The 15,777-nt window shown below is 34.2% G+C and overlaps 1 protein-coding gene across 1 annotated transcript in view; it reads left to right on the forward strand.

Annotated features, from left to right (window-relative positions):
• Positions 1–9,169: 9,169 nt before the first annotated feature.
• Positions 9,170–15,777, forward strand: part of LOC143058366 (uncharacterized) — a 45,637-nt gene continuing 39,029 nt past the window's right edge. Inside the window, exon 1 of the mRNA XM_076231867.1 lies at positions 9,170–9,350. Within this exon, the coding sequence (XP_076087982.1) occupies positions 9,251–9,350 (100 nt within the window). The 5' untranslated portion in view covers positions 9,170–9,250. The remainder of the gene's footprint in view (positions 9,351–15,777) is intronic.

A 15,777-nucleotide genomic window follows, 5' to 3' on the forward strand; every position in this document is an offset into this window, starting at 1 on the left:
GGCCAGCTGAAGGACACCTACGGGTGCGGGAATTCTCGCTACATTGAAGACCCATTGGTTGCCTTCGGCTGTTGTTTGCTCTATGGTCGGGTGGTTGTCGCTTTGACATATTCACCATTTCCTTTCTCAATTTTATTTCATGCTTTTAATTAACAAATTATTTATTTATGAACATCTTCACTGATATTCTATTTTTGATTGTACTGTATTTTTACTGAGGAGGGATAGGACCTTTATCGGGACTCCGGGATCGGGATTTCGGGATTGACCTTTTCGGGATCCGGGGATTATTTTATTTTTTTTGGATTTCGGGATGTCGGGATTAAATTAACTAATTTAAGTTCGGGACCTCGGGATTTCGTGTTTTCAAGCCCGGGATTTCGGGATCAGGACGCCTCCTATAGCCCCCGCTCTTTCTTCTTCTTCTTTCGTTAATCAGCAACGGAAAAATACCATAATGGTCGGTGCATGATAAAGGATGATCTTTACAGCATCACTGTGACTCTGGTCTCAGAATGGAAGTGTGACCAGAGGTTTTCCTTGAAAGAGTCCGAGTCGGTGTCAGTTGCAATGTTTCCTGGTAGATGGTTCCAGTCTCGGATTGTTCTTGGGTAGTAGCTGTACTCGTATTCGGAGGTGTTGCATTGTGGCTGCATGATGCTGACTGTGTGACTATGACGTGTTTTCCTGTTGTTGACGAGGTAGTATTTGGGAATTTCAGTGGCTACTTGGTGGTACGGTATTTTCTGAAATAATATTAATCGATTTGCTGTTCTTCTCGTTTCAAGGGTAGGCCAATTTAAAGATTGTAGAATTGCGGTCATAGAGCCGGGTTGGTAGTTGAAGTTCTTGGTTACAAATCTTGCCGCCCTGTGTTGTACCATTTCTATACGCTTTATGTCCTTCTTCTAATGGGGGTCCCCAGTGGCGGATTTACCGGGGGCACAGGGGGCACGTGCCCCCCCCCCCCCCCCCCAGTTCAGGTCACCAAATTTTGTTTATTGCTACTGAAACTTTTTATCTAGTGCGGAAATTGTCTCAGCTTGATTAGACTTCTTAAACTGGCCGTTAATTAATACCAGCGTCCCCATGCGGGGTTTATGACAACTTATCGGTGGGTGTGTAAATATTGACACCTGTGTGTAATGTCTCTATGGAAAAGCTTTTATGTAAAATACATTTACATGTTGATTGGAATAGTACAAATTTGTATTGGTTTATAATACAATACCGATTAAGATCGATTACCAGGTGAAACTTCTGATCTGTGTATTTGAAGAATAGGTACAAACATTTCCTGTAAATGTACGTTTTTTTCAAACCTTTCTTTTTGTGAATTTATTTAGCAACAAATTAAACTATTTATTTTTTGATAACTTAGAAGATATGTTTTTAAACGGAATGTCATATTTCATTCCCCTCTTATTTTCAAGGGAAATCAACAATTTGCCTTTCTCCCCCTCCCTTTTTCCCTAATGCTTCCCCCCTGTCCAGGAAAAATAAATTGACATTTCCTATTGAATAATCATTGATAAAATGCTATTTGATTTTCGTAGTTTGTAACAGAATCTGGGACTTATACATTTCTCTAAAAGACGAAGTATGCAGTTATATTCGTTTTTATTGTCATTGTCTCAATTACCACGTACACGTATGAGGCTATGCAAAAGGTCACCATTTATGAAGATATGAAGGTGTTTTGCAGTTACTAGAATAATGTGCAAAAAAGTAAGTCTGGAAGCGAGGCCAAAAAATATGATAGATATAAAAGAATATAAAGGCGATGAAATATGTTAAAAGAAGATATTGTTTGATTGTTGCATGGTTGTTAAATGTCCAGTGGCAAGTATCTGATCTGTTTAGGTCGAATTTAATAAAGATCAATTGACAGTAATGTAAAAAGTAAAAAAAACGTAAAACATATCGAAATATAGAAACGATTATATCTGACCCCCACCCCACGCGAGACCCCCCCCCCAAAAAACAAACAAACCTAGCAACCACTCACACTCGCATGTATATATAGGTGTGGTCTTACCAGAGCAATATAAGCGTTTTGTTTAATTTCTTGAGGGCATCTATATAAATTTCTTCTTACAAAATTTTGTTAACTTTTGAGGTTATGTGATGGTTCCAATTGAGCTTGCTGTCCAGCTCCACTCCTAGGTATGGGTTATTTTCTTTTAGTTCCAATTTAGTAGAATATAAGAAGTATGGTCTTATAATTCTATTACGGATGTTATGCGTTGTCTGTAGAACGTAGCATTTCTTTGGATTGAATGACATTTTCCAATCGATAGACCATTTTTCTAGTTCAGTTAAGTCTTTCTGTAATATTTCTGTATCATTGTGAGTTTTGATGTCTCTGTAAAGTAGGCAATCATCTGCAAAGAGTCTTAGGCTGGTGCCAGTTGTTAAATTATCCCCTGAATGTCATTGATGTATAGGAGAAATAGAAGTGGGCCAAGTACGGTTCCTTGAGGGACTCCGGATCTTACGGTAGCTGGTTGTGATTTAAAGCCATCTAGGCGGACTGTCTGTTTTCTATTCAGTTTACTGTGTACTTATCAATACCCTTTGTCCTAAGTTTGTGTACAAGATGGCGATGTGGCACGGTATCGAAGGCCTTACTGAAGTCCTGTATCAGTATATATCTGCCTGGCTTTTCAAGTGTTATCTCTTATTCTAGCTAGATCTTCTGTGGTGTTTATGAGTTGTTGTTCACACGAGTGGTTTTTCCTGAATCCATACTGGTATGGTGACAGGAGATTATTGTTGTCCAGGTAGTTCATAATACTACTAAAGATTATGTGTTCCATAATTTTGCAAGGGACAGATGTAAGGGAGACAGGGCGGTAATTTGCTGGATCTGTTTTATCGCCTTTTTTAAAGATCGGGATGACATTACCGATGAGCCAGTCTGATGGTACTGTTCCTAATTTGATGGATTTATTAAATATTACCTCCAAGTACGGTGCTATTTGTTCTGCTGTCTCTTTCGGGACTCTGCAAGGTATCCGAGATCTTGTCCTGTTGCTTTGTTAGGATTTATATTTTTCAGCTGTTTGATATTAGGGACGACATCAAAAGTTCAATGAAGGATAAAAAACTTGATTCACATATTTTTTTCACTGACCCCCACACCCCCCTCTTAACTTAATTTGGGAAAAATTGATTGACCAATAGGACTTTCAAAATTGATTTTCCTCTGAGTTCAGTATTTTTTGTGATTTTACTTTTTCCTATATTTTAAGAGAGTGAAACATAATTTAATTTCAATAGTAACAATTTAATAAATTTTCGTTAAAACTATTTTTATTTAGAGTTGGTAAAATTAAAATTAACGGGATTCAACCCTTTTCACAAGAGGGACGATTTTTTTTTAAAGTGTCCAGAGCGAGTTGATGAAAAAGTGGGGCGATTTGGTGTGGGGGCGATTTGTCCTACTTCCCAAAGTATCCGGAGAGTTCCGAACAAAATATTGTAAAAACTTCTTACCAAAACGAAAGTACACAAAAATAAAAAATTGGCATCAATATGTTAATGGAAAAGTTGGGTAATTCAGTGATGTAAATCCTTGGTTTATTGTTTGATTGTTTGACCAGACACATGACATTTTGGCGAGAAACATTGCATCTTTCATGATATACCAGGTAAGCCCAGGTACTATTTGCAACCAATGTTAGAGTTGATTGCAGATATAACACATACTATCATGACTATTATATCTTCATAATTGCTGTGATGTGTGGTCAGTCTACCACCAGTCTGTCAGTCAGGGATACTACTTGTACAAATTATTTTTATTTACTTGAAGAAGTAAAAAAAATTATACACATATAAGCATGATAAGTTAATTAATTATGGTTAAATAATCTCCCTTTAATTTTCTCAAAAATTTACTTGTATAACAGTATAAGTTTTTTGTATAAATTTTTCTTACAATCCTACAAAAAAAGGTTTTGAGCTGTAAACATGATAAATCAGGGCATTAATGAGTTTTCCCAGGTTAGCTCATATTTTTTAATTAGAGTTCAATGTTTCATCTCATTATTCCAACAAAGAAACTGATGGGGCAAAGATCTTAAAAGTATTTGCACAAGGCCTTCAAAAATTGCTCCTTGGGGGCTTGTGAATGAGCAGTGTTCTGAAGATAACAGACGGATGGGATTTTTATTTTAAAATAGTTACATGACACACCAAGTCCGAGTGGGATAACTATTTTACATCCCAGCTGTTTAAGATTAGACGAAAAAACATTTACAATTCATAAAATCTAGTTTAGAACGCCACACAACCATTATAATATACTTTATACGTTACCAGACCTGCCAACTTTTGAAATTCTCCATGGGGGATTTAGCGCGCGACAAGATTTTTAAGGGTTACAATTATAGCGACTTTTCTGTGAGCATTGTTTTTTACTCCTAATATAGTCTAAGTGTTCTTCTTCTTTTTTTTGGTATACAAATGATGAGCTTATAGGCCTTGATTTCTTTTATTTGCATGATTCTTGTACAATAAATTATAAAATAACTGAAGAATAGAGAAAATGGCATTAAAGATAAAGGATTCAAAGTAGAGATCACCCCCCCCCCCCCCACTTTTTACCCCTCCAAAGACCTTTTCACCTATGAACCTTGACTCAAAACACCTAAAACTACATGTCCTAAAGTAAGAAGGATGAAGACAGATTTTGATGAAGTCTTACTTATGGTCTTACAATGTATCAGTATCAATGAGAAAATGGATAACATTTGAGTTATCTTTCTTTGTATTCAGAAGTGCTCTTACCGGTGGAGGCTTATACAGTAGAAGTGTATACAAAATGCATATTAGACGTAATACACTTTTATTAGTTGGCTTTAGATGAATTTGGCTATTTATTTTAGGTATTTTTGACATACAGCTCTTCAACGGTTTCGGTACTTATACATCTTCGGATTTCAAATGTTTGGCTTTGAGCGTTCCTGATGAAGGTAAATCCAGAAAAGCGCTTCGGACGCAAGAAATTAATAACGTGTTGTTTTCAATATTTTACATCACTGGGTCGATACCTCTGCTGGTGGACTATCAGTCCCCGAGGGTATCATCAGCTCAGTAGTCAGTATTTCGGTACTGACATGATTTAACAAACTTTACTAAAATTTGTCCGTTTATAAATTTATAAATTATTAAGAAACTAAGGTTTCAACTCCCTCAGGCAAAGTTGGCTTTAGATGAATTTGGCTATTTATTTTAGGTATTTTTGACATACAGCTCTTCAACGGTTTCGGTACTTATACATCTTCGGATTTCAAATGTTTGGCTTTGAGCGTTCCTGATGAAGGTAAATCCAGAAAAGCGCTTCGGACGCAAGAAATTAATAACGTGTTGTTTTCAATATTTTACATCACTGGGTCGATACCTCTGCTGGTGGACTATCAGTCCCCAAGGGTATTATCAGCTCAGTAGTCAGTATTTCGGTACTGACATGATTTAACAAACTTTACTAAAATTTGTCCGTTTATAAATTTATAAATTATTAAGAAACTATAAGGTTTCAACTCCCTCAGGCAAAGTTGGCTTTAGATGAATTTGGCTATTTATTTTAGGTATTTTTGACATACAGCTCTTCAACGGTTTCGGTACTAATATACATCTTCCGATTTCAAATGTTTGGCTTTGAGTGTTCCTGATGAAGGTATATCCAGAAAAGCGCTTCGGACGCAAGAAATTAATAACGTGTTGTTTTCAATATTTTATTAACATTACCGACGAATAAAAAGAAAGGGTTACTTGCAACCACTCAGTCAAAGGTGTGATTATTTAAAGTCTAAATTATTTTTGTTTTAGATTTTAAAAAGTGTGAGAAGCATTTGTGGGTGTTTTATACACCAATTTATTCTACTCTGAAACCAGAGGTGTGCCTTTCAAAGGCAGGATATTCATTCAAGACAAGACAAGACAAGACAATGGCGTCGATTTTAAAACAACAGACACACGATGTCTGGTTTCAAAAATTAAACAGATTTCGATAAACGATGTTTTCTTGAGAGTTCATTACAGTTCTCATCTTTCAATTATTTATGATTTTGCTGTGGAACTACGGCAAATGTTGCAAATTGTGCTTGAATGATGAATTGATTAAAATTGAAAGGCTGTTTGACCAAATTTGTGTATACAAATTAATTTTGAGATCTGTGACAACCCATTAGGTAATCTGATTACCTACAACCACTAATTATGACACCTGTTGTGACTGTTGATTAGCGTAGGGTCATTAACTTGTCATAATATGTCCCCAGGTAAAATGATTGATTTTTTAAATTGATCAGAAAAACTTCAAAATCGGTAAACAATATTTTTTTCGGGTATATTGTGCGAAAAATCGGGATTTTGACTAATTTTACGATCCCGTTATCGGGATTCTGATTGAGGGGTAAAAATAGGGATGATACCGCGAAAATCGGGATAGTTGGCAGGTCTGCGTTACTATATGATGTATACCCTTTTTGACCCCCAAACACGGTGAGTAGATATCAAACAATGTCAACACGCCCCACTGGCCAATCGCCCCAAACTATATCGCCACCCTATGAAAAAATCGCCCCACTGTTGTTTACCGACTTGCCCCATTTTTGAATAAGTGTAAAATCAAACTGAACAATCACTGACAACTCACTTTTTAACGAAAAGGGTTTAAACCCCCCTGAATAAAGGTCTGCCAACTCGCCCCTCTGATAAAAATATCTTGCTTCCTTTAAGTATGTTAAACTATTGATTAGTACGTTACAATCCAGTCTTCCTGGTGTATACGTAGTGGTAGTGAATCCCAGCACATACACTGGATTTTTTCTAGGTGAATTTTGATAGATTCTGTAGAATTGTATATTTAATTATAAGTTTTATAGTGGATTTGACATTCCCGCCAAAATGTTACAGAACAAAGGAAAGCATGCATAACAAAGAAACTGAAACTGGGGTGATCTGTTAGGGGTGATCCGGCTTAGATCACCCCTGTTAGAACAAAGGAGCGGGGATGTAATTGCCCATGAAATTACACTATTAATAAATAATAAGTAAAGACATCTGCAAAGGGCAGATAACTTTAAATTATATTAGAGCAAAGAAATCCTAAGAATTCAATAAAAGAAGATAGGATTTTGTACTTATACCAGTAAAAAAAATCTCAGTAACTAAGTAAGGTCTAGATCACTCACCTGCTGATTGAGCACCTGCTGATATAGCACCATCAGCTGGCGATACGTCACCTTTTTGGGAAAATTTGATTTGCCTCCCTTTGCACAGTGTCTCAAGTTTTCAGAGAAAAACTATTATTGATAGAATGTCTAAGGGACATGACTCAGCCAATATATTTTTTACCTATACAAGTAAATAAAATTCACTTGTATAAGTAGCCTACAAATTTACTTATATAAGTATATTAATTACTTCTTCAAGTAATTAAAAATAACTTGTACAAGTGTGAGAACCAACAATGATGTTGAAGGTAATTTAAAATACTTAAATATAATAATTTGTATTACGGTACATTCACAAAAAATTGATAAGAAGAATCATTACTAATCAAAAACATATATAACATGACTAATTTAAATATTATTAGAAGACAGAAAAAATCATTAATTTATGTAACGGCTAGTTTATTAGATGTCATTTATTTATATGATCCATATTAATTGTGTATTTACATTCTGCTATGTGTATATACTGCAACTTTTTAACATTTCTTTTCTTATCCTGCAAGATGACAATAGACGCTTCAATGGCAAAGCTGGAAGGGCTAACCTTCACTTCTATAGGATAGTTCCTGCCTTCTCTGAAGAACCTGGAGACAGTAAAGCTATAACCCACAGACACGTTAGTGAGCAGCAAGTGACCGGTATAACCTATCGCCAGGTGCAGGGTAAACTGGTTGACTTATTGGACCCACTACTAGACGCCAACACTGAAGACCTCAGAGTTCCTCAAACAGATTGGGTATATGTATATATGTACGCACCACCTGTTCCTGGTCCAGCAGACATTCCAGACTCTGACTCTGAGTGAATGATAAATTATCTTGTGTTTGTGTACTTTGTGTTTGACAATCAATATTGTCAACTGATTTCATTGGTTCATGGGACAATCAATATACTATATCAATTACTGATTTCATTGGTTCATGGGACAATCAATATACTATGTCAACTGATTTTATTGGTTCATGGCCGAAACTTCTTGAAATCCATTGGGTTTTATGGGTAGTTGAATGAACTACTTTTTTTAGACAATCAATTTTTGGTTACAACTCGTACATCGGTTAGGTACAAACATAAACACACATTTTTAACATGGTTAACTTCATTTGAGATAAATTGGATATATTTTGTTGATGATTATTTTGGGTTATGCATATATATATATATATATATATATGATTTTTGTCTCGCCTTGACGGAGTCAAAAAGCGAGACATAGGTATGCTGTTTCCGGCGTCGGCGACGGCGATGGCGTCAACAATGGATTAGTTTGTGATTAGCTCAGTTTTATGGGGAACCACTAGTGGTATGTCAATGATAATTGGTATGCAGATGTATTACCATTGCCACATCTCATTGCCATGGAGATTATTTGGCTCCGCCCCCTCAGTCATGGTCTATTGACTTTGAATGGTTTGCTTACTTTACATGTATTAGTTTGTGATTAGGTCAGTTTATGGAGATCCACTTGTGGTACGTCAATGATAATTGGTATGCAGATGTATTACCATTGCCACATCTCATTGTAATGGAGATTTTTTGGCTCCGCCCCCTCAGTCATGGTCTATTGACTTTGAATGGTTTGCTTACTTTACATGTATTACTTTGTGATTAGGTCAGTTTATGGAGATCCACTTGTGGTACATCAATGATAATTGGTATGCAGATGTATTAGCATTGTCACATCTCATTGCCATGGAGATTATTTGGCTCCGCCCCCTCAGTCATGGTCTATTGACTTTGATTGGTTTGCTTACATTACATGTATTAGTTTGTGATTAGGTCAATTTATGGGGATCCACTTGTGGTAGGTCATTGATATTTGGTTTGCAATTGTATTAGCATTAATTGGCACAATTCATTGCCAAAATTACAAAAAGGCGAGACATATCTCTGTGATAACAGTTTATTACTTATATTTTCACAGTAATTGTCCAATTGAAAGCTCTATAAAGATTGACTGTTTAAATAACGAGAAGTGAGGAGTAAATTTCACACATGACAGAATGACTGAACCAGCAGAAGATAGACCACTAAAAAGGACTATACCACCTGATTTACAGACACAAGTAGAAGACATACAGATAAAAGTACCAAGAACTACAGGTATAGATGAAAATTTACATGATTTATCTTACATTTTATTTTATTCTGACTTTCATAATTGTTCAGTCTAAGTCAGCAATGTTTTTTATCATCATGTTTACCATGTTTCTGAAATAGCTCTGATTAACATTCTTACAAAAATGTCAGATTTATTGTTTTTATAAGTTAAATGCATATATAGTAAGTTGTTGTGTGACAATGAAACAACTCTCCATCCAAATAACAATTTAAAAAAGTAAATCATTATAGGTCAATGTACGGCCTTCAACACTTGGCCTTGGCTCACACCTAACAACAAGCTATAAACATGATAAAGGGCCCCAAAATTACTAGTGTAAAACCATTCAAACGGGAAAACCAACGGTCTTATGTTCGCTACTGACCCGCTACGGATCTATAGAGGGTTAGTAAAATCCATAGGGGGTGAGGCCAGAGGACGAATTCCCTATGGATTTTATTTATCCTCTATGGTCCGTAGGGGTCAGTAATAAACTGGATAATAAATTTATTGCATGCTTGAGCTTTTGTCTTTTCTGCTGCATTTTGTGGGAAAATAAACAATGAAACACAATAACATTATTAGATGACGTCACCATTATAAGTTATATGGTTCGCTACTGACCCCCTACTGTCAGGGATATAACTCTATAGTGTTATTACAGGTCATGTTTTGATGGTCAATCAAAAATGTATTAATTAAATGGAAAAATTAGTAGCCAAGGCTATGCATTTAGTTTCTGCACAAAGTCTCAAGAGCTCCCTAGAGCCCACTATAAATGAAATAATTTTACAAATAACAAGCATATGTTATTACAGATTTAGAAAATTTAAGGAATAAAGAGTAGACAACTCATGAAAGTATCTGTAATAACACATGCAATTTATTTTCTAGAATAACCCTATAGAGTTATATCTCTGACTGCCCTATGGATCCATAGAGGGTTAGTAAAATCCATAGGGGGTAAGGCTGTAGGCCGAATCCCCTATGGATTTTATTCACCTATATGGATGCGTAGGGGGTTAGTAGTTAACCATATAAAGAATTTATTGCATGCTGGACTTTTTCTGCTGCATTTTGTTGAAATATAAACAATGAAACACAACAACACTAAGATGACATCACCATTAAAGCATCATGAACCCCCTATGAAATTACTGACCCCCTACAAATCCATAGGGTATCACAACGTGACAGCTTTAAACCAATCAAAACCGGATGATTTAACCTCAGTGCTTTTAATAAATATAGGCAGTGTCTATGGGTACTGACATGCAGGGATGCATAGCCAATTTGTCCTTTGTAGGCTACACAAACATGAAAGATAAATGAAAATTATCAGTTATATTATATATATGCACATTAAAAGAATAAAATTATACAGTATTACTGAATTTGAATCAATATATGTTAAAAAATTCAGTGAAGGTCATTTTCGAATAAAATCGAAACAGAAACATAAATTTTATTTTATATCTAAAAAGACTAAAAATAAAGTTTGAGTGTATGTCATACCTCTAAAATAGTCCAGTCAATCTAGCTTAAATTTTACCCTAACCTGAAAGTAACAACAGAAGATTTTTAAGTTTTAATCTTTAGCATTATACCCCAAATATACAAAGATAAAGTCCCATAAAAACTAACTTCAGGTAGACTAAAAGAATTGCCATTTAAATTTATGGAGATTTGCATTGAAAAGGGAGATAACTATTGCAAAAAATGCAGAAATATCAATAAAAATTGATAAACAAAATTATAACTTTACCGCTTCTATTCATCAGAATGTATTGATTCTTGATTTTTTAGCGGTCTTTGGAGTATAATTAACAACTCTAAAGGTGTTTTCATACCTTTTATCAAGCTATAATCTAGATTTCGTAATTCATTAGTTGACCATTTATTCAATTTTTCAACATGTCAAGGTAAAGAATCACAATTTAATAAAATATACTTAAGCATGTATTCTTCTTTTTGTGGTTTAAAGTTTCTTTAGGTAAGTAAAATGCTGAAAAATATAATATACAGATATAAACAAAACCAAATTTTCACATTATTTTTTCAAAATGGTCTCAAAGCCTCAAATTTGCAATTTCTTAATTGAAAAATGCACAAAAAAAATTAAACTACCCATAACACTTCAGTTTTGTACATTTCATGAGCAGAAGATTGTATAATTTAGTCAAATATAAACTTATAACCCCATCGAAGTGTCATACTTTACATAAATTTCAAGATAATCAACCAAAAACTAACCAAAAAAGGCTCATTTTTGCAGAGTTATCTCCTCTTCCAATTACTTCTTGTTTTATACTTATGATTATTTATTTTATTTTAACTTAAACTGTACATGTCCTAATTTTGTATTGTTTTTCTCGCTTGTTTATGTAATGACTTTTTATACGACAGCAATTTTGTTTTAAATAACTTTAGATTTAGTGAATGGATCTCTATAAATTTTTTCCCAGAAGGTTTGATATCAATTAAGAAAGGTTTGGATTGATTTTGGGGGTTATGGTCCCAATAGTTAGGAATTAGGGGTCAAGAAGGGGGCCCAAAATAAGCATTTTTGTAGTTTTCAAACAATATCGTGTATTTAGGTGTATGAATCTCTGAAAGTTTCCATACTTTGAAGGGATTGTTATTACTGACTTTGGGGGGTTATGGCTCAAAATGTTATAGAATTAGGATGAAAAAAGGGAAAAACTAGGTTTTTCTGGTCAATGAACAATTAAGGATGTATTCTTTTGACATTTCAGTCTTGTTCAGTCTCATTGATATCTCGTTCTAGAATTATTTCCAAAACATATGTGATATAAGTGGAAAATAGCAATGAATTTTATAATTTTCATAATCAAACTTAACTCTGTGAAAGAATTCTATATTTCCAATAAGTATATATATAGTTTTTGAGTAATGAAATTTCAGTCTTTTTTATTGAAATTTTGAGAAAAATGGATAAGGGGTACAAAATGATTTTACCATAAACATAAACATCCCACATAACTTTTTCTTTTCAAATTTCATTGATATGCATTTTTTGGCCCCTCAACGAAGTTGACGGTGCCATTTAGTTTTACTCTTGTATGAAATTCCGAAATTCCGTTATTCCGTACGTAATTCAGAAATTCTGTAATTCCGTAATTCAGAAATTCTGTCATTCCGTCATTCCACAACAAACCATTAGACAGAGTTTTTTTTCTAAACTCCTTCAGATATTGGGCTGATTTTTGGTTTGTGAGTTAACATGATCAAGTTTAAGTTTCTTTCCGATCTGCTAATTTTTCCTGAAATTACGGGCTTTCGACTTTGTTAAATTGTTGAAAATCACAGTTATACAGACTTTTTTTCTAAACTCTTTCAGATATTGGGCTGATTTTTGGTATGTGAGTTACTCATGATGAGTTACATATTTAGTTAAAGTTTAATTCCACACCGCTAATTTTTGCCGAAATTACGGGCTATAGACTTAGTTAAATTGTTGAAAATCACAGTTATACGGACTTTTTTTCTAAACTCTTTCAGATATTGGCTTGATTTTTGGTATGTGAGTTACTCATGATGAGTTACATATTAAGTTCAAGTTTCATTTCACTACGCTAATTTTTGCCGAAATTATGGGCTTTGGACATTGTTTAATGTTTGAAAATCACAGTTATACAGACTTTTTTCTATACACTTCACGATTTTGAGCTGATTTTTATACGACCGCAAAAATCGAAAATTTTTTCGTCGTATATTGCTATCACGTTGGCGTCATTGTCTGCATCGTCGTCGTCGTTTGCGTTGTCTTCGTCCAAATACTTTTAGTTTTCGCACCCTACATTGCCCTAGCTTTAGTAAAAGTGAATAGAAATCTATGAAATTTTAACACAAGGTTTATGACCACAAAAGGAAGGTTGGGATTGATTTTTGGAGTTTTGATCCCATTACATTTTAGGAATTAGGGGCCAAAAAGGGCCCAAATAAACATTTTCTTGGTTTTCGCACAATAACTTTAGAGTTTAAGTAAATAGAAATCTATGAAATTTTGACAAAAGGTTTATGACCACAAAAGGAAGGTTGGGAATGATTTTGGGTGTTTTGGTTCCAACAGTTTAGGAATTATGGGCCAAAAAAGGGCCCAAATAAGCATTATTCTTGGTTTTTGCACAATAACTCTAGTTTAAGTTAATAGAAATCAATGACATTTAAACACAAGGTTTATGACCACAAAAGGAAGGTTGGTATTGATTTTGGGAGTTTTGGTCCCAATAGTTTAGGAATTAGGGGCCAAAAAGGGCCCCAAATAAGCATTTTTCTTGGTTTTCACACCATAACTTAAGTATAAGTAAGTAGAAATCTATGAAATTTAAACACAAGGTTTATGACCACAAAAGTAAGGTTGGTTTTGATTTTCAGAGTTTTGGTCCCAACAGTTTAGGAATTAGGGGCCAAAAAGGGGCCCAAATAAGCATTTTTCTTGGTTTTCACACCATAATTTTAGTATAAGTAAAAAGAAATCTATGAATTTAAACACAAGGTTTATGACCATAAAAGGAAGGTTTGTTTTGATTTTCGGAGTTTTGGTCCCAACAGTTTAGGAAAAAGGGGCCCAAAGGGTCCAAAATTAAACTTTGTTTGATTTCATCAAAAATTGAATAATTGGGGTTCTTTGATATATTCCAAAATCTAACTTTGTATGTAGATTCTTAATTTTTGGTCCTGTTTTCAAATTGGTCTACATTAAGGTCCAAAGGGTACAAAATTAAATTTAGTTTGATTTTAACAAAAATTAAATACTTGGGGTTCTTTGATTATGCTGAATACAAACATGTACTTAGATTTTTGATCATGGGCCCAGTTTTCAAGTTGGTCCAAATCAGGATACAAAATTATTATATTAAGTAGTGTGCAATAGCAAGAAATTTTCAATTGCACAGTACTCAGCAATAACAAGAAATCTTCAATTGCACAGTATTGTGCAATAGCAAGAAATTTTCAATTGCACAGTATTGCGCAATAGCAAGTAATTTTCAATTGCACAGTATTGTGCAATAGCAAGTATTTTCAATTGCACAGTATTGCCCAATAGCAAGAAATATCTAATTGCACAATATTGTGCAATAGCAACCATGGCTGTATGTCATTTTATATTTAATATTGTGTCCATACTTGCCCTAACTGTTCAGGGTTCAACCTCTGCAGTAGTATAAAGCTGCGCCCTGCAGAGAACCTGGTTAATGTGATTATCATCTATAAAAAATATTGTATATTCCATTATATGGTCCGAGTGCACAGTTTTTGTCCCTAGTGTGGACAGTGTGTTACTTGCCAATCTTTTTTTATACCCCATCCAAATTTATTTCTTCATGTTTTATGCATCAAATAGCAAGAATGGGGATAAAATTACACTGTGAAAAAAATTGATTCATGAATTTTAAAGTATTTTAGAAGTGATTTAGACCAGCTGAAAAAGGTTAAAAATAAGTATTTCGGAAGGTGTCAAAAGATTTCAAGACCCCCTCAACATAAAATTGTCCATATTTTGAGTTAGAGCGGATGAAGTTTTCTATAATTTTGATATAATTTGTCCCAAAAGTTACAAGTACATAACACTGTAAAAATAATAATGAGAAAGCGCAGGTGGGAATTTTTTACTTTTCATTTATTGTCCAAAAGAAATGCACTACGAAATAACTGTGTACTCGGACCATATTAATAATTATAATTAATATTTAAAAAACATATTACAAAACTAACCAGGGTCTTTTCTAATAACTAAGGGACGTATTAAAAATTAAATAAGCATTGAACTTTTTTTTCACAGTCGAAATATTGACATTTCAAATCTTAAAATCTCTTTGAGTAATCGATTGCAATAATTTCAAGGTTCATTACATGTTTAATTCCTGATCCAATGACATGAAATTATAACTCTGGATGGGGTAACAAATAGCCTACGAAGAAAAATTTTGCTACGCTTCCCTGCATGCGGGTATTGGCACTGTCTAATATATATTTAACACTATGATCTAAACAAAAGGGACTGACCCTGCTTTTTTCTGTGTGTTTCTCTCTTTGTATGTTATTGCTTCCTTGCATTAGACTTCTCATAAACATGTTTAATCCCTCTGCATTTTTGCGCCTGTCTCAAGTAAGGAGCCTCAGAGTGAGTGAGTGGCCTTTGTTAGTCTTGTATTATTTTAACTTTTAGTTTCTTTTGTACAATTTGGAGTTTAGTATGGCGTTCATATCGGCGCACTGTTTACAGGGGAGGTAATATTTTGTCACCGGTTCACACACTGTGTATATCTGGTTTACAACAAGAAATCTGTGAGGTTATTCTAACTTAACATATTAGAACAAACGAGAATTTTCAATGTCTATTTTTTACTGACAAGTCCCACATGTAATATAGCAGTACATAGCTTTGAATTCATAGAATCATTA

The sequence above is a fragment of the Mytilus galloprovincialis genome, chromosome 14 (genome assembly GCF_965363235.1).
Source record: "Mytilus galloprovincialis chromosome 14, xbMytGall1.hap1.1, whole genome shotgun sequence".
Lineage (NCBI taxonomy): Eukaryota > Metazoa > Mollusca > Bivalvia > Mytilida > Mytilidae > Mytilus > Mytilus galloprovincialis.